The 25,402-nt window shown below is 38.9% G+C and overlaps 2 protein-coding genes and 1 long non-coding RNA gene across 3 annotated transcripts in view; all 3 read right to left on the bottom strand.

Moving 5' to 3' along the window:
* Window positions 1-25,402, bottom strand: part of LOC132659866 (uncharacterized) — a 995,695-nt gene that overhangs the window by 16,554 nt on the left and 953,739 nt on the right. Inside the window, exon 2 of the long non-coding RNA XR_009600808.1 lies at window positions 20,233-21,631. This is a non-coding gene — a long non-coding RNA (uncharacterized LOC132659866). The remainder of the gene's footprint in view (window positions 1-20,232; window positions 21,632-25,402) is intronic.
* Window positions 12,116-13,048, bottom strand: LOC101115538 (olfactory receptor 7A17-like). Its single transcript, XM_004009237.5, has one exon. It carries the CDS (start codon window positions 13,046-13,048, stop codon window positions 12,116-12,118), a length of 933 nt encoding a protein of 310 aa, XP_004009286.2.
* Window positions 22,939-23,900, bottom strand: LOC101115276 (olfactory receptor 7A10-like). The gene is given in 2 exon segments (XM_027969254.2): window positions 22,939-22,977; window positions 22,980-23,900. Coding segments are annotated over 2 exon segments (960 nt in total).

Below are 25,402 nucleotides of genomic sequence, written 5' to 3'. Positions count from 1 at the left end.
ACTTACCATTCTTCCATATCAGATTTAGTTTGCTTGGAAAGGTAACTGAATAAATATATATATTGCAAGAAAGAGTGAGAGAAGTTATTTTCAGAAAAATTGGCAATGGTGAAAGAAAGCACAGAAGTGTGTCCCTCTGTATCCATGGAGCATTGGCTTCCTGCATATTCAAAAATCTGAGGATGAACAAGTCTCATTAGTCTCATACACTATACTATGTGCAGTATAGTCTTGCACATAGCCTGCATATATCCTCAGTATATTGTATTTTAAATCATCTCTAGATTGCTTATAATACCTCATAACAGTGCAAATGCCCTGTAAATAGTTGCTGCTGTTGCTACTGCTAAGTCGTTTCAGTTGTGTCCGACTCTGTGCGACCCCATAGACGGCAGCCCCCCAGGCTCCGCCGTCCCTGGGATTCTCCAGGCAAGAACACTGGAGTGGGTTGCCATTTCCTTCTCTAAAATAGTTGCTGGTGCATAGTATATTCAAATTTTGCTTTCTGGAACTTGCTGAAAATTTCTGGATAGTTTTGATTTGCAAATGGGGAAACCAACAGATGTGGAAGCGGCAGATATAGAAGGTCAATTGTACTAACACAAGTATGGAGGATATGTCCATATTCTGGACATATGGAGAAATGTTCATATTCTGAGACTGGGACCCATTAGGGTTTTAGACTATGATATTAAGAATTAAATAGAGTAGTACCAATAAGTTGCAGAAGAAAAACTCAGAGACCATCACAAATACATAATAAGGGTAACATTGTAGATATATCAGTTCAGTTCAGTTTCTCAGTCATGTCCGACTCTTTGCAACCCCATGAATCGCAGCATGCCAGGCCTCCCTGTCCATCACCAACTCCCGGAGTTCACTCAAACTTACATCCATCGAGTAGGTGATGCCATCCAGCCATCTCATCCTCTGTTGTCCCCTTCTCCTCCTGTCCCCAATCCCTCCCAGCCATTGTAAATACATAGTAAGGGCAAGGTTGTTGGATAGTTCTCTTTGTTCAGTCATGTAAGTGTGTGCATATGCTTGTATTTCTTTGTTTCTATGTGCAAGCATGCTGGACCACAAAATAAAGGCATAGGTTTGATATATAATCTAAATTTCAAGAATCTACCTCAGTAAAGGCAAGACTAGTTTAAAAAGGGAAATCCTGGTAATGTGAGGTAAACAACATGAATGAGGAGCCCAATAGAAGAGAAATGTTGCAGAAAGAATAAGCAGCAGTGTGGATTCTGAAGTGCCCTCAGACTCTAGGGACCACACACTGACTGAACCTTTATTGTTCCACTTGCCTCACAGTGATATCTACCTTATCCTCCTGATCTGTTATTCCTGTACATATCCATGCTCATTTGACCACAATTGTTTAATTAGTGCAATAGTGGATGTGCTGGTCCTTCTCTCATTTTTCTTTGTGACATTTTTTTCTGCTATTAATTTTTGATCTCTTTTTTGACACAGCCAGTGGGTATACTCTTGACCTATGTTTTTTTGCTTGAGTAATTAATTAATGTATCTATTTTGGTTGTTACATAATATTTCACAATGTGACTGTGCTACTTACAATTTTGACTGTCTTTCATATACTTTATCATTAAATTGCTACTAGGTCAATGCTAGAAAAAATATGTTGAGATCGTTAAATTTAAACTATGGTTCCTATAAAAGGCAATTCTCACCACCTTCCTTGTTCAGCATGCAAAGTCTTCCCAGGTCATATTCCATGAAGTCCTACCAAGTCATATTCCATGAAGTCCTCCAGGCTGTGAAAATTCATATATTTAAATGATTTATTTATGATTCATGCATTTATTTTGTTGTATTAGGCCTTTCCATTATGGTTTACAATCCAGAAAAGAGACCCCATAGTTTCTTCATTTTCATTGATTCAAAATATGTGCATTTATATACAAAAAAAGTATAGAAAAGAAAACTCATAAAATAAAAAAAATAAGGAAAAAGCAAGTCTAGTGGATTAAAATAATTATATTTAATGACATTTAGTAAAAATTTATGACTGATTACTGAAATAATACACTGAAGAGTAAAATTTTAGTCACATTAACATGATTCTCTCATTAAAGAGTAAAATGGCAAAGATCTAAGAATTAAAATTATAAAAATGTACTTCTTGAAGAGCTGAAGGAACAGTATTTAATGTTTTTTTTTTTTTAGACCTCATTGTATATGGACATTTACCATATGGCCAGATTATATTTCAGTCTAGTAGAAAAAAGTTGGGCTGTTATATAAAACCTGGAGTAAATGTCTATCTATCTGGAAGAATATGAAATTGGTCCCTTATTTCAGGCATCATCAAAAAAAGAAGAGGTATATTCCCTCCAAAATTCCAATGAGCAAGAATGATCAGTAGAGATAATTTGGAATGCTGAAAGTAATAGAAAAATGGGCAAGTAATATATGGGCACATAGTAACAAAAAGCAAACAATAATGATATTCAATATATGTAAATTTTGCTGAAACTGTGCAGTAGTTTAAGAAAACAAGAAATGTCTTACACTCATCAGCCTGGTAAAAAGAAGTGTCATGGTGATTGAGGTTGGAACTTTTCAACTGGTAGCAAAAACAGTACTCTAGTTTTGCTAGCAGAAATACAAAGGATTACAGGATTGAAAAACAACCTGAAGACAGCAATAAATATTACAAATACAGATTTTCTTATCCCAGGGATTCTCAGTCTCAGCACTGTGAATTTTCTAGGCCAGGTCATTCCCTTTTGTGTACTCTGTCCTGTGCATTGAAGGATGTTGACAGTATCCATGGTGTCCACCCACCTCTCTCCAGCATGACAAAAATGTCCCTGGACATTGCTCAGTGTGTCTCCTGAGCAGGGTAGAGGGATTGTCTTTTATAGGAACCATGATTCAAATTTAACAATCTCAACATAGTTTTTCTAGGATTGACATAGTAGCAATTTAATGGTAAAAAATATGAAAGACATCAAAAGTATAGGTAGCACAGTCACATTGTAAAATATTATGTAACAACAAAAGAAGATACATTAATTAATTAATCAAGCAAAGAAACACAGCTTTTTGCTTTTCTCTGGGTTGAGTTGAATTGGCTTCCTTTGTCTCTGACCTTCTCATGCACTGTAACCTGGGTTGTTGGACTCACCTGGATATTAACTCTGAGAGGCCCAACAGAGGTTCAACAGGTCCAACAAAGGCTCCAACAGGGAGTCTGAATTTTTCCCTGGAGGGTAGATGATGGAAACTAAGGCTTTCTCCCCAGACAAGATAGTAGGAAGGAGAGAAGCTACAGTCCCCCAGCCAGAGTTAGGACTCCAAACAAAGGAAAAGAAAGCTCCCTCTAGTCCAAGTTTATAAACACTGAGAGGCTACAGAGTGGAGATACTTATTATGCCCTATATCTGCTCATTTCTCTCTAGTTATTTCAACGTTTAAACACATATTTCCCTTGTGGAAAACTGTTCTGGAAGGAAGGAAATTTTTCTTAATGATCCTCTATTCACAAGAGACCAGGGTAGAAGCCATGAGAATCCAATTTTGTTTTTCTTTTTTCATTCCTTCTCCATGAAATTGCCTCCTTTTGAGATCTCTAAATCTCCCAGTTCCTTGTTTCAAGTTTTCTCCAAGTGTAAGACTGAGAAAGCCATCTGGATTAGGTCTCTTGTATCTTCAAAGCATTGTCTTGTGGTAGGGACTTACCTCCTGAATCTCCAGAAAATTTCCACTCTTTCAACAAGGGTTGTGTGTGTCTGTGTGTGTATAGAGGGGGAGATACTGAGTTCTTTTGATAATAAAACATGGGCTTTGCATACATTGTCTTCCTAATACTTTTGCTGTATCAGTTAGGAATTTCATACTTACATCTCTAGTTTTGAGCTATCATTTAGTTCTACATTATAAAATTTGGTGACTCAGATGGTAAAGAATCTGCTTGCAATATGGGAGACACTGTTTCAATCTCTGGGTTGGGAAGATACCCTGGAGAAGGGAATGGCAATCCAGTCCAGTATTCTTGCCTGAAGAATTCCATGGAGAGGACAGCCTCGTGGGTACAGTCCATGGAGTCACATAGAGCTGGACACGACTGAGTGACTAACATTTTTACTTTCATAAAATACTTGCTAGTGATCTGAAATATATTTAGATCTTTTTTCTTTTTTCTTTTTAACTAAAGCCTTAGCTTAGCATATTATACAGATTTTTTGATTTAATATTTATAAATGTTTTATCTATGAGGAAGTACATTAAGAATTCCATTATCAACTGCAGAAAGGAGGCTTAGTGATCTGGTCAAAGTTAATATCTGAGTATGTGATATGCCTTGACTATAAACATGTCAGTATGCTTCTATCTTTCAAACTCTAGGCTAGTGCTTCTCAACCAGAAAGGATTTTCCCCCTAGGATGTATGATGATGTCTGAAATGATTCTGCTAAATATCTAAAATCCATGGGAAAGAACCTCCAGAATAGCATCATCCTGCCCCAAATGTCAACAGTAAAGGGTTGAAATTTTACTCCAGACAAACTCTTCTCTAACTTCAATCTGTCTGGGAGTCAACAACAATCCTGCTACAAATGCAGAATCTGATTCAGCAGGTCCTGGTGTGCCCAGAGACTCTGAATATCTAGCAAGCTCCTGGATGATTTTGATGCTGGTGGTCCTGGTCTGTGGATCACTCTTTGAGTAGAAAAACTGTAAGCCTGTGATGCAGTCAGTTGTAGACAGTTTTAGTTCTTCTGCACCAAAACCTGACTTTGCATGTAATTTTGAAGGGATAACTTATTCCCTCATTCCAGAGGCTATGGTAAATTCTGTTGGTTTCTTTTATATAAGGATTCTTGAATGACACAAAATGATATGCTATTGAAAAAGATTTTGTAGTAGGCAGGATAAGGACCTCCAAAATACTTCCACATCTCAGTCCCAGTTAACTTTAAATATGATATTTTTTGTCACAAGTGAAGATTCATCTTTCAGATTTATTAGGGCTGTTAAACAGTTAATTTAAGGTAAAATTTAGTTGTGATTGAGCTTCTCTGGTGGCTCGGAAGGTAAAGAATCTTCCTGCCGATGCAGGAGACCTGGATTTGATCCCTGAGTCGGGAAGATACCCTGGAGAAGGGAATGGCTACCCACTCCAGTATTCTTGCCTGGAGAATCCCATGGACAGAGCAGCCTGGCAGGCTATGGTTCATGGGGTGGCAAAGAGTAGGACATGACTGAGTGAGGATTTAGGACCCCTAAGCACAGGCTGCCTGTGGATAATGCCAGGTGTTCAAGTGGTATCTCCTGTGTGTACTGTGTGTGCCAGCAGTGTGCAGTTGGACTACAGGGTTGTCTAGATCTGGCAGAAACTCACCAGCTATAGGTGGAGGGAGAGGAGCATAGTGGAAGTTCACCTGAAGCAGAGTCATGGATGAGCACATGAGGGGGGCAAACTCTGGTTTCAGTGAGGCTCTCAAAGGAGCCTGGACCAGGGGAAGCCTTACCTATATCAGGGCTTAGGAAGATCATGGTGCAGCGCAAGACTTCTGGCTTCAGTAGGGCTGCAGGAGTGCCTGAAGCCAGGTTAAGCCCACTGGTTGCAGCAAGTGTGTGGGTGTCTATGGGTGAATGAGCCCTCCGAGGGCAGTGTGGCTGTGGGAGACACATGGGTGGGGAAAACCCACTGACCGCAGAATGGGCATGGGAGAGTGTGGGGACAAGCTCTCCAGTTTTAGTGTGGCAAAGAAAGTGCAAATTCCAGGAAAACCTGCTGGGTTCACAAGGTGAAGGAAAAACATGAAGATAGGGCATTCCATGGGCACTAGCTAGCAAGGTAGTGGGAGTGCAATAGCGGCACCTGGCAGTGATGAGCGAGCACGGTGGATCGAGAGCGCACACGTGATGTGTGCCAATGCCTCTGTTCCCGGAGAACGTTTCAAGCCCCTGCACCCCCAGCAGATGCTTTAATTAACTAATGAATCTCCTTTATACACCTTCTAGGTGCTTTTCAGGTGGTGCTAGTAAAGAACCCGCTAGTCAGTGCAGGAGACATGAGATTTGATCCCCAGTTCAGGAAGATCCCTTGGAGGAGGGCATGACAACCCACTCCAGTATCGCTGCCTGGAGAATTTCATGGACAAAGGAGTCTGGTGGGCTACAGTCCATAGGGTTGCAAAGAGTTGGACACAATTGAAGCGACTTAGCATGCATGCAGCAAGTGCTTTTCAAACTGCTGCTTTTGTGCTGGGTCCTGTGGTCAGTGAATGTGTAGAAGCTCTTTCAGAGCAGACTTTCCCTTCCTTACAGACTTTACAGTCTCCTGGACAGCAGCCCCATTGGTGTTTAGATCCATGCACTTTAGTGACTTATCTCTCTGGTGTAGATCCCAAGGGCTCATGTACATGATATAAGGTACAAACCCATTTTCCTTAGTGAAAATGTGAGATCCTTCCCACTGGTGTGTTACCAACACCAGGAGTTGGGTATTTGAAGAGACCGCATCTCTGTTTCTCCTGCCATTTTTATGTGACCTTATAAGTCTTTGCTATGGAGGAAATATTCACCTAGGTTTTGGGTCTTTTTCAGAAGAAACTGATCCACATACAGCTGTCAATTTGGTGTGTTCGTGGGTCATGGTGAGTTTAGAACCACCTCCCAAACATTTAATATTAGCCCAATAAGACTCACTTCAAGCTTCTGATATCTAGAACTGTAAGAGTATGTATTTGTTTACTTTAAGCAACTAAAGTAAGAGTATTTTATAATAGCAGTAGGAAGATAATATAGACTTTTTTTTAATATGGTAATGTAAGTTTCCATGTTACTTTTTCCATACAACTCACCCTCTGCTCCCCTTGACCTATTTCCATACGTTTATTCTCTATGTCTGTTTCTCTACTGCTGCCCTGTAAATAAATTCTTCAGTGCCATTTCCCTAGATTCTGTATATATGTGTTGGAATACAGTATTTATCTTTCTCTTTGTGACTCACTTCACTCTGCATAATAGGTTCTAAGTTCATCCAACTCATTAGAACTGACTTAAATGTGTTCCTTTTTAATGGCTGAGTAATATTCCATTATTACAGCTTCTTTATCCACAGCTTCTTTATCCATTCATCTGTCGATGGACATCTAGATTGCTTCCATGTTCTGGATATTGTAAATAGTGCTGCAGTGAGCAATAGGAAACATGTGTCTCTTTCAGTTTTGGTTTCCTCAGGGTATATGTCTAGGAGTGGAATTGCTGGGTCATATGGTGGTTGCAGCCATAAAATTAAAAGATGCTTACTCATTGGAAGAAAAGTTATGACCAACTTAGATAGCATATTCAAAAGCAGAGACATTACTTTGCCAACAAAGGTCAAGGCTATGGTTTTTCCAGGAGTCATGTATGGATGTGAGAGTTGGACTGTGAAGAAGGCTGAGCTCCAAAGAATTGATGCTTTTGAACTGTGGTGTTGGAGAAGACTCTTGAGAGTCCTTTGGACTGCAAGGAGATCCAACCAGTCCATTCTAAAGGAGATCAGTCCTGAGTGTTCTTTGGAAGGAATGATGCTAAAGCTGAAACTCCAGTACTTTGGCCACCTCATGCGAAGAGTTGACTCACTGGGAAAGACTCTGATGCTGGGAGGGATTGGGGCAGGAGGAGAAGGGGATGACAGAGGATGAGATGGCTGGATGGCATCACCGACTTGATGGACATGAGTTTGAGTGAACTCCAGGAATTAATGATGGGCAGGGAGGCCTGGCGTGCTGCGATTCATGGGATCACAAAGAGTTGGACATGACTGAGTGACTGAACTGAACTGATTCTGACCAGTGTGAGGTGATATCTCATTGTAGTTTGATTTGCATTTTTCTAATAATGAACAATGTTGAGCATCTTTTCATATGTTTGTTAGCAATCTGAATGTCTTCTTTGCAGAAATGTTTATGTATTTTCCCACTTTTTGATTGGGTTGTTTGTTTTTCTGAAATTGAGTTGTATAAGCTGCTTGTATATTTTGGAAATTAATCTTTGTCAGTTGTTTCATTTGCTGTTATTTTCTCCCATTCTGAGGGTTTCCTTTTCACCTTGCTTATAGTTTCCTTTGCTGTGCAAAAGCCTTTTTTAAACAAAATTTATTTATTTTAATTGGAGGCTAATTGCTTTACAATATTGTATTTGTTTTGCCATACATCAACATGAATCCACCACGGGTGTACACGTGTTCCCAATCCTGAACCCCCCTCCTATCTCAAAAGCTTTTAAGTTTAATCCCACTTGTTTACTTTTGTTTTTAGTTCCATTACTCTAAGAGGTGGGTCATAGAGGACCTTGCTTTGATTTATGTCACTGAGTGTTCTGCCTATGTTTTCCTCTAAGAGTTTTATAGTTTCTCGTCTTAAAGACTTTGATGCTGGGAGGGATTGGGGGCAGGAGGAGAAGGGGATGACAGAGGATGAGATGGCTGGATGGCATCACTGACTCAATGGACGTGAACCTGAGTGAGCTCCAGGAGTTGGTGATGGACAGGGAGGCCTGGCATGCTGCGATTCATGGGGTAGCAAAGAGTCAGACACGACTGAGCGACTGAACTGAACTGAACTGATGATGTCTTCACAACTTTAAGATAGGATAAGTAATCTATTATGAAAATGAAGTTACCCATTTGACTTTAAATTTTTGTGCTTATATTTCTACATCTTTATGCTTCTTGGTAATTCAGACACTTATTATTTTCATATCTATCCTTTCCAACATTCTGTCAAGCTTCCTATTACCATAAAAATGGAATCCTAATTGTGTTTGAATGTGTATGATTATGCCAATTTCAAGGAAAACTGTGTGAAACACACTCATATAAACACAAAAATATTTTATTCGTGCAAAACATGAACTTTCACACATTTTATTTATTTCTTACAGCATCCTTATGAAGTTGTATTTAGTATTCCACATTAACTTCAGAAATAAAGAAATTGATTCCCAGGGAGCTTAAAGTTTTCACAATTACATGCAAAGCACTTAAATATATGTGCACTGTATTATTATGCACAAATGGAAATATGCAGTACATTCTCTTAGCTTTTTAATAACTCTTATAATTCATCAAATTGTGCCCTTTAAATCTGAAGTTATCGTTTCCCATCTCTCTGCAGTCTCCCTCCCTCTCCCCATCCCACTCTTCTAGGTCATCACAGAGTGCCAGGCTGGACTCCGTGTGTTATATAGCAACTTCTCATCAACTATCCATTTTGCACACAATAGTGTATATATGTTGATGCTGCTTTCTTGATTCGTCCCACTCCCTTTCTATTGCACTGTGTCCACAAGTCCACTAAAACAGGTCTTTGAGAAGAAATTGTTTTTAAGAAATCAAAGTTGTCCCATGTAAGATAATGGAAAATTTTCAAAAATTACTTGTCGGGGTCCAGCCCCGGTGGATCCAGGGTAATTTGAAGGGGAGAAGGAATCGGCATCCTAGGAAAAAGCTATTTAATTAGAAATATAAAGAGAGATTAGAAAAGAATAGTGTAGTAGGAAATATTAGTGGAGAAAAGGAGGCTAAATAACTTGGTTTACGTGGAATACCAATAAAACTCCAAGACAAGGAGTTTGCACCATCTATGTAGGCCACCGGCACCCACTTGAATATTGGAGGGTGCCCTGCCTTGGGCTCCTTCTCGCGTGGGTCTTAGAAGCCAGGGCAAGTAAGTAGACATGGTGAGCATCCACACTCCAGATGGGAATTCAGCCAGAAGGGGAAAGAAAAAACGACACGGGGGAATCAGTCTTTCCAGAAACTGATCCGTTTTCTTTATTTTCAGGTTTGCTTATATACTTTTTGTTATACATAGAGATGAATACAGAGTCACGTGGGGTCAGCAGACCTGACCTTTATCAAAATCAGGTGCTTCATATAAATGTATACAAAGATCTTAGGGGTTTTACATCATCTTCTGGCCATGAGGCCTGCTGACATTTTATGGCCCTTTCTGATAACGGTCAGTCAACCAGAAAACTTATTTTTTTCAGGGGTGATTTTTTCTTAAACTAGGCACCACCCTCTGAAGGCACCAGATAAAGTTGCATTCCTATAGTGTGAGGGTGCAGGGGGTTATATTCAAGAAAAGGAATTTACTTAGCCTAAGGTTTAACAGGATTAATCTTAAAGGTTAATACTTATTTCTCCCCATATGCTAGTTATATTCATTATAAGGGCAGGGAATATGGAGATTTAGCAGCAAATATTGGCTCAACAAATGAAAAGCCCTTCACCAATATAATTTCTAATCAATCCATTATACTATACTAATAATTTTCTAACTTCTCAAAAGAATCTGTATTTAGAAAGTTTAAAGCCTCTCACGGTTGGGAGGCTGTAAACAATCACATGTGACCGGACGAACCTGCTCAGGCAGGCTAGAGAACCTTCAGAGGATTTTGTAAGTTGAAACACTCTTGTCCCGCCCAGGAATTTTTATTAACTTGGAGCTGTAAGTTAACTCCTTCTCTGAAAGAGGTGGTGGGGGGCAGCCCCCCATAAAGTCAGAGGTGTAGGTGAGATCATAAAACAGTAAAGTAGGCAGACTTTGGTTTTGGGGGTAGATACTCGTGAACAGGGGGTCTCCTGAGGCTTGATCCCGCCTTTGCGTAATGCTGAGCCTCCTTCGTCATGACCTTTGCCATGGGCAGAGTTCCTCACGTTGGCTCTCGGCAATTTCTGATTTAAACTTGGGAAAAACTTTGGGCATGTGTGAATAGGGACAATGGGGAAAATGTCTATATAACATACAGAGTAGTGAATGACAAATTGTGTAGAGGAATTGAGTTCAAAGAAATGGGCAATCAAGTAAATAAATAGAAGGAGGGAGTTCTACTTCAACAATCAAAACAGTGAGGTACCACTTCACACTGGCAGAATGGGCATCATTAAAAATCCTTCCAATAAAAAACACTGGAGAGGGTGTGGACAAAAGGGAGTCCTCCTGCACTGTCAATGGGCATGTAAATTATTGGAGTCACTATGGAAAACAGTATGTCAGTCAGTTCAGTCCCTCAGTTGTGTCCGACTCTTTGCGACCCCATGAATCACAGCACGCCAGGCCTCCCTGTCCAAAACCAACTCCCAGAGTTGACTCAGACTCACATCCATCGAGTCAGTGATGCCATCCAGCCATCTCATCCTCTGTCGTCCCTTTCTCCTCCTGCCCCCAATCCCTCCCAGCATCAGAGTCTTTCCCAATGAGTCAACTCTTCACATGAGGTGGCCAAAGTACTGGAGCTTCAGCTTTAGCATCCTTCTTTCCAAAGAAATCCCAGGGCTGATCTCCTTTAGAATGGACTGGTTGGATCTCCTTGCAGTCCAAGGGACTCTCAACAGTCTTCTCCAACATCACAGTTCAAAAACATCAATTCTTCAGTGCTCAGCCTTCTTCACAGTCCAACTCTCACATCCATACATGATCACAGGAAAAACCATAGCCTTGACTAGACGGACCTTAGTTGGCAAAGTAATGTCTCTGCTTTTGAATACGCTATCTAGGTTGGTCATAACTTTTCTTCGAATGAGTAAGTGTCTTTTAATTTCATGGCTGCAGTCACCATCTGCAGTGATATTGGAGCCCCCCAAAATAAAGTCTGACACTGTTTCCACTGTTTCCTCATCTATTTCCCATGAAGTGATAGGACCGGATGCCGGTATGGAGGGTCCTCAAAACAGTAAAAATAGAATTGGCATATGATCCAGTACTTCTACTTCTAGGCATATATCCAAGGAACAATGTAATTTGAAAAGATATATGGACCCCAACAGTCATTGCAGCACTATTTACAATAGCCAAGACATGGAATATATATATATATATACACACACACATATATATATATATATACGCAATAACCTGTGACAAAACAATGATGCAAAAGAATATGAAAAATATTGTGTGTGTGTGTGTATATATATATATGCAAAGCAATCACTTCGCTGTACAGTAGAAAATGATACTACATTGTAAATCAATTATACTTCACTCAAATAAATTTAAAAAAAGGCAGAATAGCACCTTATGCTTCTGAGGTTTTGAGCCCTACAATCATGAGTATTTCTTCAGCCCCAGGACAATTGCACCTTATATAACTGACATTCCAGTGATTCTTTTCAAAGCCCTCTTTATGTCTTTATTTCTGAGGCTGTAGATGAAGGGGTTCAGCATGGGCGTGACCACAGTGTACATCACTGAGGCAATTGCACTTGAGTGTGAGCTGTAGGTACCTGTGGAGCTAAGGTACACTCCTAAGATAGTACAATAAAATAAGGAAACAATTGAGAGATGAGATGCACAGGTAGAAAATGCTTTATACTTCCCATGGGCTGATGACATTCCTCGTATTGAGGAAACTATCTTAGAGTATGAGTAAAGAATACCAGTGAGTGAAGCACCACCCAACATCCCAGCTGCAAAATACATCACCATGTCATTGAGAAATGTGTCAGAACAGGCAAGTCGAACCACTTGATTAATTTCACAGAAAAAATGGGGGATTTCCACGTCTGTACAGAAGGACAGCCATGACATCATTAAGCTTTGGCTTAAGGAATTCAGAGCACTCATCACCCAGGACACCAGCACCAGCAGTCCACAGATCCGGGGATTCATGACGACCATGTAGTGGAGAGGCTGACAGATGGCCATGAAGCGATCATAGGCCATCACAGTCAGGAGGAAGTTTTCCAGTGCAGCAAAGAATAGGAAGAAGTATATCTGGGTGATGCAGCCTTCATAAGTTATAACTTTGCTGTGTGTCTGTATATTATTCAGCATCTTTGGGATGGTGGTGGAGATGAAACAGATGTCTACAAAGGACAAGTTGGAGAGGAAGAAGTACATGGGTGTGTGGAGATGGGGGTCTGAGCTGACAGCCAGGATGATGAGCAGGTTTCCGAACACAGTGGTCAGGTACGTGGAGAGGAAAAGCCCAAATATGAGAGGCTGCAGTTCTGGTTCATTTGATAATCCCAGAAGAAGAAATTCTGAAATGTGTGTATCATTCACTGGTTCCATGTGGTGGAGATGGCTACCTAGGGAAAAAAAAATTAACATGACTAAGTTTCTCAAAAATTGTGATTGGAAACCTAATTGAATTCTGCAATATACACTTTGCATTCGAAGTCAGTATCCATAATTTGGTATGGAAATTTACCCGTCAAGGCATGCTCTTGTGCCTTCTTATTGTGCATCCAGCCTTTTGTCCAGGTGGTCAGGTATTCTACACTTTTAATAAGAAGTTAATGTGACACATTTGAGTAATGTCAGTTGAGGTCTGACCAATATCTAGGCAAAAAGTACAAGAGTCTCTACAATAATGGAGAGACTCTTCAATAATGGAGAAAAAATGTAAAGAAAAAAAGCATACAAGTTTTCAGATGGTGACAGATGAAGTGAACAAAAAGAAATCAGGTATAACAAAATGGTTAAAGGTATATTATTTTTTACCCAGTCATTGAATTAGACTGGAAAATATTTGATTGGAGACCTCATGGAAAAGAGGGTGGGAGACACGAGGTTATCTGGTTGAAGTGTGTGCTGGTCAGAGTGAAAAGCCAGGGCAAAGGACCTGAAAAGCAGTTATTTTAGAAAGTCAAGGTTAAAAAGTAAGCCATTGTGTCCAAGGGGATGTGCAAGATGGAGAGTGATGCTCGTGTCAGAGAATTTGGAGGAACGAGGTGTCCTTCCTGCTACAGCTGAGACTTCAAGTCACAGGGAACTTAGTTCACCATATTTTTACCTGCATTTTATTAATTTTATTTCCAAGAGATCCAGTGATTAGAAATAAATCACTTCCTTATTATTTTATTTTCTTTTTTATAATTTATTTTAATATATTGGTTTATATTATAAGGACCTCATACCAAAGACCCTTATATGTGGACTCAGGCTTCCCAAGTGGCACCAGTGGTAAAGAATCCACCTGTCAATGCAGGAGCCATAAGAGGTATGGGTTCAATCCCTGGATCAGGTAGATCCCCTGGAGAAGGGGATGGCAACCCATGCCAATATTCTTACCTGGAGAATCTCATGGACAGAGGAGCCTGGCAGGCTACAGCTCATAGGGTTGTAAAGAGTAGGACATGACTGAAGTGGCTTAGTACACACTTATGCATACGTGGGCTCAGGTGTCCCTTTTCTGCCTTGGGAACTGTTCATGCTCCACAACATGCACACTTGTGCACTGACACACACACACACACTCACCCCTACTGGAATGATGCTACTACCGGTACACTCTCAGCTACAATAATTAGGAAAAGAATGACACAATGCAAGCTGTCAGTGTTTTGTCAATGTTTTGTCAATGTCAATGATTATCTTTCCTGCAAAATTGTAGCGATAGTACCTAAATTCCAGTTGCTAAGTCTCCCATGGACCTGTGAACATAGGTGGGCCTCCTTTTTAACATGACCATTTTATGTCCAGTATTCAAAGTAAAAATAAAATATCACTTTAAAAAACTGAGATGGGGAGAAAAGGACATGTAAGGGGAAAAAACTTCTAATAAACTTAGGTAATCCATAGAGTTTGTGGTGGAATGTCACCAAAACTAAAGCTTCCTTAGTTGTGGTGACATTCCAGCCCCTGTTCTATCCCCATGTTACCCAGAATAGCAAAGCAGCAAAAAGCATTTTATCTAAAAAAGAAAGAAGAAATTTATTTATGTTATCAAATATCTGACAGACTTCCCACCAGGAAAATGAGCAAAGGGAATAAACCCATAATTCACAAAGTGAAATAAAAGTTCAACAAAAGTGGAGGATTTAAAGAATGATTTGGTAAAAGAATTCCTAAGTGATATCAGCTGTAAACCTTTTGTAGTTTGAAATTCTAGATTTACATTTTGGATCTGCACATATGTGCTGTTTGAACATGGACAGCCACTGGAACCTTCTAAATGTTAAAATTATTACTCAAATTATTGGGATAGCAGTACTCACAATACGATACTTGACAGATTTAGTCAACATATGCAAAAGGTTTTGAATATTTCCTTCCTGGTAGTAAATGAATGATTTATGTCACCTCTGGTGATGAGATTAGGCTGATTTTTCTCTTTTTCCTCTCAAATGTTTCCATTGCTTTCCCACATCTTAGTCCCCAATCCCCAGTCTTATTTCAGTTTCCGGTCATCTTTCCCATCTATCACAGGCTGGTACAGGGCCCTCTACCCAATATTCACATTAAGCTAAAGAAATCTTTCTATATTACAAAGCCGACTGTCCAACTCCCTGACTTAACTCTCACCAGTGACTCCCCAATAAGGAATGGACCCCAAATTCCATAACTTCAAACCCCAGCCTTGACTGTCCCTGAATGAACCACCAACTTTACACTCATGCTGCCTTTACTCACCTTCATCTCATGAATATTGAACTTGAGCCACAGATTCACTAGATGCCACAGGCTCGAGTCTCAGAGCATATATGCATCTGTCCCCTCTGCTTGGAGAGTTAATCACTGGTCTATATGGAATTTTTTCACTTATCTCTGTACTGAAAACTCCATCTCCTGTTTTAGAGATGGAGTTTTGGACATCTCCTACATGAACTTTAAAATTATTCCCACATATGGGGAGGGAGGAGGGAGGGGGGGTTCAGGATGGGGAACACGTGTATACCTGTAGCAGATGCATGTTGATGTATGGCAAAACCAATAGAATATTGTAAAGTAATTAACCTCCAATTAAAATAAATAAATTTATATTAAAAATTATTCCCACAGAAAAAGGAGAGTTTATCTAGTGATAATTTAGATAAAAGGTTATCACTGTGTGATTTTTGTTAATTCAATATTTTCATCTAGACTGTGAGTGCCTTGAGGCATGTATCAATATCATACATACTCCTGAACTCTCCAAAGTTAGTTTAGTTGGGAAAAATAGCTGAATAAATAGCTGAATAGCTGAATTATATACTGCATAAAGCAATGAAAGAATATGTTCTCTCACGAACTGTGGGTGATTAGGCAAGAAAAAGAAGCAGGTAAATGCTAACATAGGTATGGGAGGCATGCTGGAGGAATGTTCTCCATATTCTGAGATTCAGATTTATTAGAGTATCAGACTATAGTTTGTAGAAATAAAATAGGATATAACAAATTAAACACAGAAGAATAGAGTGCATTGTGTTAATACATGTAAGGAGTTAATTCTTTTTGTTCAGCTGTTCTTGTGTGTGTATGTGCATACACGTGGGTGCGTGTGTGCTAAGTCACTTCAGTCGTGTTTGACTCTTTGGGACCCTATGGACTGTAGTCCCCCAGGCTCCTCTGTCCATGGAATTCTCCAGGCAAGAATACTGGAGTGAGTTGCCATGCCCTCCTCCAGGGGATCTTTCTGACTCAGGGATCAAACACATATCTCTTATGTCTCCTGAGTTGGCAGGTAGGTTCTTTACCACTAGTGCCACCTGGGAAGTCACATGCACAGATGTATTCCTTGGTTGCCTGTGCACACAAGCTGGATCACATGTAAAAGGTGTGTTTTACTCTGGGACACATTCGGAAAAGCTTCTTATCCACCGCAGTTAATTCAAGAATACTTTCAAGAGAGGCTAGTCCTTAAAAGGGTGGGAAGCAATGTGGATAGAGCTCAGGAGAAGAGTTCATTTGCATAGAGAACAGGCAGCACTGTGGGTGTGGAAGTCAGACTCCGGGGACCACATGCTGACTGCACCTTTCTTCCTCCACTCGCCTCATTATGGCATTCACATTAGAACCTTGACTGAATTTTTATTCTGTATTTATTCCTGTGTATTTGACTACACATATTTTCATACATTTCAAAGAACGAGGTAATAAGATGGTGGATGAGGATGTCACGTCTCCCAGTTTTTTTATGTGGTATCACTGTCATTCTTGGGCTTTGAGTTTAGATCTCTTTTTGCTAAAACCATTGGTCACATTTCACTTCTGTTTCTGATTCTTGTCCCAAATGCAAAGACCTCCCCACAATATACTCTATAAAATCCTACCCATGCCACAAAACTTACTTACTCCTTTCTCATTTGATTTATACCTAAGGACATTTTTGTCATACATGCATTTTTTACTACACGCTTCTTTCTCCATGGAAATATGAGATCCAAAGCAGAGACCTCACCTGCTTTGTTCACTCTAATGGTTTCATAATGGCGTGCATTTATACAGAAACAAATATTTTAGAAAATTAAAATTTCAAAATAAAAAGAACACCAAGGGAAACAAAACCACATTAAATATATTGGATTCAAAACAAAGATATTAAGCAAATAGAATGATATAATAAAATGAACTTCTGAAAGAAAAATATAAAGTAGTAATAGTCATGTTAACACAGGTTTTAAATATAATAATATTGGCAAAAATTTAAAAGAGAATAGAAAATGCAATTTAAAAAATAGTGTAGAAAGTTGTATCTAAAATTTTAATTTCAACCTACACAAACATAAATGGATTAAAATATGCTTATAAAAACATATAAGTGATCTTTAATTGTATGCAAAAGCACATATTCTACAAGAAGGCAGCAAATAATTGCTCTTTTTAAGATAGACTACTCACAAAAGGCAAAAGGTGGCAGAAACAAAAACATGTGAGATTATATGGTAATGCATATGACAGGTGGTTTATTACTTCTATGGATGCATAGAAGGATTGCAAGAAAATCAAGCCAGTTAATCATAAATTAAATCAGTCCTGAATATTCACTGGAGGGACTGATGCTGAAGCTGACTTTGGCCACCTGATGTGAAGAGCTGACTCATTGGAAAAGACCCTGATGCTGGGGAAGATTGAAGGGAGGAGGAGAAGGGGACAACAGAGGATGAGATGGTTAGATGGCATCACTGATTCGATGGACATGAGTTTGAGCAGGCTCTGGGAGTTGGTGATGGATAGGGAAGCCTGGCATGCTGCAGTCCATGGGGTCGCAAAGAGTTGGACACGACTGAGTGACTAAACTGAAATGAACTGATGGATGCATAAGAACTTTTGATGTTTAAAAAATCAGTGGGAGAGAGGATAAAATACAACCAATTGATAGATTTATACATCCCAAACTTATAAGCCCTCATGCAACCCAACAACAGATATATTTAAATACATGATTTAAATTGCAAAGAGTAAAAATTTTTAAAAAGAATTTGTAAATCTTTGTTTAAAGAAATGCAATTTGAAAACCAAGAATAAACAGAGAATGGGGAAGTGGTTGGAGCTTAGAGCAGTTTGGGGTGAAATGGTACCTGAGACACCTATATGTGAGGGAAAGAGTGGGGAGAGAGAAGTTGCATCTATCTATTTCAGCATAGAAGGCTTGTCAAGGTATTTAAAACACATCTCATTCTCTCCCTCACCCACATGTTGAAGTATAATTCCAGGCCTTTTCTCTCAGAGCTGGAGATGAAATATATTATAAAAAAAAATCATACAGAAAAAAACCTGAAAAGAATTAAACAATCTGAATCCAGTGCATAAAGCAAAGAATATGCATAAACTGTTTGTGATAAAGCAAATGGCTAATAAACCTCCAAATATATCCAGTCTCCCAGGTAATAAACAGCTGCAAAGATACGCTCTTTCCCATCTGTCAGTTTTCATATTAAATTTAATTATTTTTCAAGTGAATGCTCAATGTAAGAGAAAATTTTGTGAAATGTGTATCAAAAATTGTAGTTTCCAGGTAATAGCTATGCTGTTGATTTGAATGTTTGTGACTCCACGGACTGCAGCACACCAGCCTTCCCTGAGTTTCACTATCTCCCAGAATTTGCTCAAATTCATATACCATCTTATACATTTAAAAAATTAAAACAATGTCATTATTTCACTGCAAATTCCTCTTTATGTAATAGTTTATTTTCCTACCCTAAATCTCCCTGGAAATGTTCAAATTTTACTGATACCATTGTGCTTCCAATTTCTTCTTGAATTTCATCCAAGTATATTTTCATTCTTATCACTTAATTATCACTAATAATCTTGTACTGCTGAATCTGATAGGTGATTCTATTTGAACATATTAAATAAATTGATTATAAATCAGTTAATCAACCATGTATGTAAACAGGAAGATCTGTTGGCTCTGAGCCAGGTATTTGGGTTTCTAAGTGACTGCAGGTAAATGTTCTTGGATTTTATTCTCTGAGGCTTTCTCCTGAAGTGTCTACTGGGCTCTAAGACTCACCTGGATAGAAAGGTTGAGATGGAGGTTTCTGGGTGGAAGTCCAAAACTTCCCCAGGTGGTTGATATTGGAGAATGAAGCTCTGTTCCCAGATAAGAAAGAAGTAAGAAGCAAAGTATGGGTCCCTGAGCCAGACTCAGGAATCCAAATGCACAAACCATGACCTCTCCAGCTTAAAGTGAAACATGCTTAGACCTAGCAGCAGTGGAGATATTTACAGCTCTGCATATCCACTGTATTTTCTCATTAGCACATTTTCCACCGTTACTCCAACCCCAAGCACATTTCCCCCATGGGAACTTATCTGGACAGAATGGAAATTTTCTGGGCTGATTTGTTCCCAAGAGACCAGTTAGATGTCAAATGTATCCAGTGCTTATTACTACTCCATGAACTCTTCTGGATTCCAAAGTTATGACAGTGAACCTTTTTATAGTCCTGAGACAAAGATTTCTCCAAAGCTAAGTCTGATTGTCTCATTTGTTCTTTAAAAAAGCCCATCCAATGCAGACTATACAATCAGAACCCTCTTTCTAAATTTTCAGATATTTAGATAGATCATGTCGATACAAAAATCAATGAGGGGAAAGACTAAAATATCTTACACTAAAATCTGTACACTAAATATCTTACACTAAAACCTGTAATATATTGATGAGAAAAATTGAAGAAGACAAATAGATGAAAAAATATGAGGTGTCCATGGCTTGGAAGACTTAATATTATTGAAATGCTGATACTACCCAAAGCATTCTATAGAGTCATGCACCCTGTATCAAAATTTCCAATCTTAACAGACCCATCACAAGCACGGAAATTGATACTGTAATCAGAAATCTTCCAGCAAACAAAAGCCCAGGTCCAGATGGCTTCACAGCTGAATTCTACCAAAAATTTCGAGAAGAGCTAACACCTATCCTCCTCAAACTCTTCCAGAAAATTGCAGAGGAAGGTAAACTTCCAAACTCATTCTATGAGGCCACCATCACCCTAATACCAAAACCTGACAAAGATGTCACAAAAAAAGAAAACTACAGGCCAATATCTCTGATGAACATAGATGCAAAAATCCTCAACAAAATTCTAGCAATCAGAATCCAACAACACATTAAAAAGATCATACACCATGACCAAGTGGGCTTTATCCCAGGGATGCAAGGATTCTTCAATATCCGCAAATCAATCAATGTAATTCACCACATTAACAAATTGAAAAATAAAACCATATGATTATCTCAATAGATGCAGAGAAGGCCTTTGACAAAATTCAACATCCATTTATGATAAAAACTCTCCAGAAAGCAGGAATAGAAGGAACATACCTCAACATAATAAAAGCTATCTATGACAAACCCACAGCGAACATTATCCTCAATGGTGAAAAATTGAAAGCATTTCCCTAAAGTCAGGAACAAGACAAGGGTGTCCACTTTCACCGCTACTATTCAACATAGTTCTGGAAGTTTTGGCCACAGCAATCAGAGCAGAAAAAGAAATAAAAGGAATCCAAATTGGAAAAGAAGAAGTAAAACTCTCACTGTTTGCAGATGACATGATCCTCTACATGGAAAACCCTAAAGACTCCACCAGAAAATTACTAGAGCTCATCAATGAATATAGTAAAGTTGCAGGATATAAAATCAACACACAGAAATCCCTTGCATTCCTATACACGAATAATGAGAAAGTAGAAAAAGAAATTAAGGAAACAATTCCATTCACCATTGCAACAAAAAGAATAAAATACTTAGGAATATATCTACCTAAAGAAACTAAAGACCTATATATAGAAAACTATAAAACACTGATGAAAGAAATCAAAGAGGACACTAATAGATGGAGAAATATACCATGTTCATGGATTGGAAGAATCAATATAGTGAAAATGAGTATACTACCCAAAGCAATTTACAAATTCAATGCAATCCCTATCAAGCTACCAGCCACATTTTTCACAGAACTAGAACAAATAATTTCAAGCTTTGTATGGAAATACAAAAACCTCGAATAGCCAAAGCAATCTTGAGAAAGAAGAATGGAACTGGAGGAATCAACTTGCCTGACTTCAGGCTCTACTACAAAGCCACAGTCATCAAGACAGTATGGTACTGGCACAAAGACAGACATATAGATCAATGGAACAAAATAGAAAGCCCAGAGATAAATCCACACACATATGGACACCTTATCTTTGACAAAGGAGGCAAGAATATACAATGGAGTAAAGACAATCTCTTTAACAAGTGGTGCTGGGAAAACTGGTCAACCACTTGTAAAAGAATGAAACTAGATCACTTTCTAACACCGCACACAAAAATAAACTCAAAATGGATTAAAGATCTAAATGTAAGACCAGAAACTATAAAACTCCTAGAGGAGAACATAGGCAAAACACTCTCAGACATAAATCACAGCAGGATCCTCTATGATCCACCTCCCAGAATGCTGGAAATAAAAGCAAAAATAAACAAATGGGATCTAATTAAAATTAAAAGCTTCTGCACAACAAAGGAAAATATAAGCAAGGTGAAAAGACAGCCTTCTGAATGGGAGAAAATAATAGCCAATGAAGCAACTGACAAACAACTAATCTCAAAAATATACAAGCAACTTATGCAGCTCAACTCCAGAAAAATAAACGACCCTATCAAAAAATGGGCCAAAGAACTAAATAGACATTTCTCCAAAGAAGACATACGGATGGCTAACAAACACATGAAAAGATGCTCAACATCACTCATTATTAGAGAAATGCAAATCAAAACCACAATGAGGTACCACTTCACACCAGTCAGAATGGCTGCGATCCAAAAATCTGCAAGCAATAAATGCTGGAGAGGGTGTGGAGAAAAGGGAACCCTCCTACACTGTTGGTGGGAATGCAAACTAGTACAGCCACTATGGAGAACAGTGTGGAGATTCCTTAAAAATTGCAAATAGAACTACCTTATGACCCAGCAATCCCACTGCTGGGCATACACACCGAGGAAACCAGAATTGAAAGAGACACATGTACCCCAATGTTCATCGCAGCACTGTTTATAATAGCCAGGACATGGAAACAACCTAGATGTCCATCAGCAGATGAATGGATAAGAAAGCTGTGGTACATATACACAATGGAGTATTACTCAGCGGTTAAAAAGAATTCATTTGAATCAGTTCTGATGAGATGGATGAAACTGGAGCCGATTATACAGAGTGAAGTAAGCCAGAAAGAAAAACACCAATACAGTATACTAACACATATATATGGAATTTAGGAAGATGGCAATGACGACTCTGTATGCAAGACAGGGAAAGAGACACAGATGTGTATAACGGACTTATGGACTCAGAGGGAGAGGGAGAGGGTGGGATGATTTGGGAGAATGACATTCTAACATGTATACTATCATGTGAATTGAATCGCCAGTCTATGTCTGACGCAGGATGCAGCATGCTTGGGGCTGGTGCATGGGGATGACCCAGAAAGATGTTATGGGGAGGGATGTGGGAGGGGGGTTCATGTTTGGGAATGCATGTAAGAATTAAAGTTTTTAAAATTTAAAAAATAAAAAACTAAAAAAAAAATTTCCAAAACTTTATTCATAATAAAGCTCAATAAATTGAGTTCCTTAAATTGTGTAGATGAGTTGAATTCAAATAAAAGGAAATTCTTGGAAATAAATGGACCAGTTCTCCTTACAAAATCTGGTTAAAACATAGCAATATCTGGCTCCATTTATTTAAATCCTGCAATCATGGGTAGTTCTTCAGCCCCAGGACAATGTTATACCTGCCTTCCTAATGATTCTTTCCAGAGCTCTCTTTATGTCTTTGTTCCTCAGACTGTAGATGAAGGGGTTCAGCATGGGTGTGACCACAGTGTACATCACCGAGGCTGTTGCACTTGAGTGTGAGCTGTGGGTAGCAGCAGAGCTAAGGTACACTCCTAAGCATGTGCAATAAAATAAAGAGACAACTGAGAGGTGAGATGCACAGGTGGAAAACGCCTTATACTTCCCCTGAGCTGATGAGATTCTTTGTATTGAAGAAACTATCTTGGAATATGAATAAAGAATCCCAGTGAAGGAACCACCACCCAATATTGCAGCTGCAAAATACATTACTATCTCATTAAGAAACATGTCAGAACAGGCAAGTTGAATCAACTGATTAATTTCACAGAAAAAGTGGGGGATTTCCAAGTCTGTACAGAAAGACAATCTCAACACCATTACACTTTGTAACAAGGAGTTCAGGGCGCTCATCATCCAGGACACCAGAACCAGCAGACCACAGAGCCAGGGGTTCATGATGACCATGTAATGCAGGGGGTGATAGATGGCTACAAATCGGTCATAGGCCATCACGGTCAGGAGAAACATGTCCAATACTGCAAAGAGTATGAAAAAATACATCTGGGTGATGCAGCCTTCATAGGTTAGTACTTTGCTCTGTGTCCTCATGTTCTGCAGCATCTTTGGGATGGTGGTGGAGGTGAAGCAGATGTCTACAAAGGACAGGTTGGAGAGGAAGAAGTACATGGGGGTGTGGAGATGGGGGTCTGAGTTGACAGCCAGGATAATGAACAGGTTTCCAAACACAGTGATCAGGTACATGGAGAGGAACAGACCAAATATGAGGGGCTGCAATTCTTGTTCCTCTGAAAGTCCCAGAAGAAGAAATTCCAAAATTTTTGTATCATTCTGTGGTTCCATGTAGTGAATGTGACTATCAAGAAGCAAAAATAGCATGATTACTTTTCTCAGAAATTAGCATTGTAAACATAGTTTAAACTCTATAATTCATATTTTGCATTTAATATTAATATTTATGATTTTCATATGAAAAATTTCCCTCAAGTGATTGCATGTGCTATCTCTGAATACTTCATCCCACATTCAATCTAATCTTCTCCCCATAAAATAATTTATTCTCAACTTTGAAGAGAAATTATGTCACATATATGGCAGTATAAATTGAAGACTGACTAACTTCTGGATAAAGAGTATACAGTGCTAATATACAATAGTTCATACAGTTCAATGATGAAGAAGAATAGAAGCAAATAAGAAATTATAAAAATTATCAGATAATGACAGGTGCTGTAAAGCTAAAAAAATCAGGTATAAAAAAGAAACTTAAAGGGTGTATTAATTTTTTTGTGATAAAGATAAGCTTTCTTGGTCCTGGAAACCATTCAATCCTGGATATCCAGAAGAGCAAAGAAGCAAAATATATTTTACCAAAAAGAAAGGAATGGTATATTTATATGATCAATGTAGAGCATCCTACTAGAAAAACTGACAAGAGGAATAAATTAAAAATTCACAAAGGAAAGTATTGAAACTACAACAAAAATGAAGGATTTTAAAAAGTTATCTGTTAAAATATTTTTCTAAATAAGATCAAATGCAAAACTTTTATAATTTGAGGCTGTTTCAAAGTGATATCAAATGCAAATCTTTTGCAATTTGAAACTCTGGTTTTGAGTTTTGGTTCTGTGCATATTTGCTCTTTGATTTTGGAAAGTCACTGGAAATATTCTAAATGTTAATATTTCCCCCCAATAATAGGAATAGCAGTATCTATCCTCTTGGAGTAGCTGACAGATTTAGTGGTGGTGGTTTAGTCGCTAAGTCACAGAAGCCTGGCAGATTTGATCAGTACACATAAAAAGCTTTGCATAGTTCCTTCTGCTGGTGGGCTTCTCTGGTGGCTCAGTGGTAAGGAATTAGCCTGCCAATGCAGGAGCCACAGAGGATGCGGATTTGATCTCTGGGTAGGGAAGATTCCCCTGGAGAAGAAAATGCCAACCCACTTTAGTATTCTTGCCATGGATGGAGGAGACTGGTGAGCTACAGTCCATGGGGTCTCAAAGAGCCAGACACTATTGAGCAGGCACATGCACTATACTACAGCTGCTTCCTGTTAGTAAATGGTTACCTCTGGCAATGAGATTTGACTTTTTTTTTTTTTCCCTTCTTCGTCTCAAATGTCTCCATTGCTTTCCTATTGAGGTTCCTAATACCACCTGTCTTTCACAGGCTAATACCCCTGCAGCCAGTATTTACACTGACCCATAGAAACCTTTCTATATTACAAAGCAGACTGCCCAACTCCCAGACTTAATCATCTCCCAGTATCTCCCCACTGGAGGATGAACTCCAAATCCCATAATTTCAAACTCTAGGCTTGACTCTTATTATCTGAATCACCA

The sequence above is a fragment of the Ovis aries genome, chromosome 5, assembly GCF_016772045.2.
Source record: "Ovis aries strain OAR_USU_Benz2616 breed Rambouillet chromosome 5, ARS-UI_Ramb_v3.0, whole genome shotgun sequence".
In the NCBI taxonomy this organism is placed as follows: Eukaryota; Metazoa; Chordata; class Mammalia; order Artiodactyla; family Bovidae; genus Ovis; species Ovis aries.
Note: the sequence above shows the minus strand (reverse complement) of the source record. Positions and strands in the feature narration are given on the sequence as shown.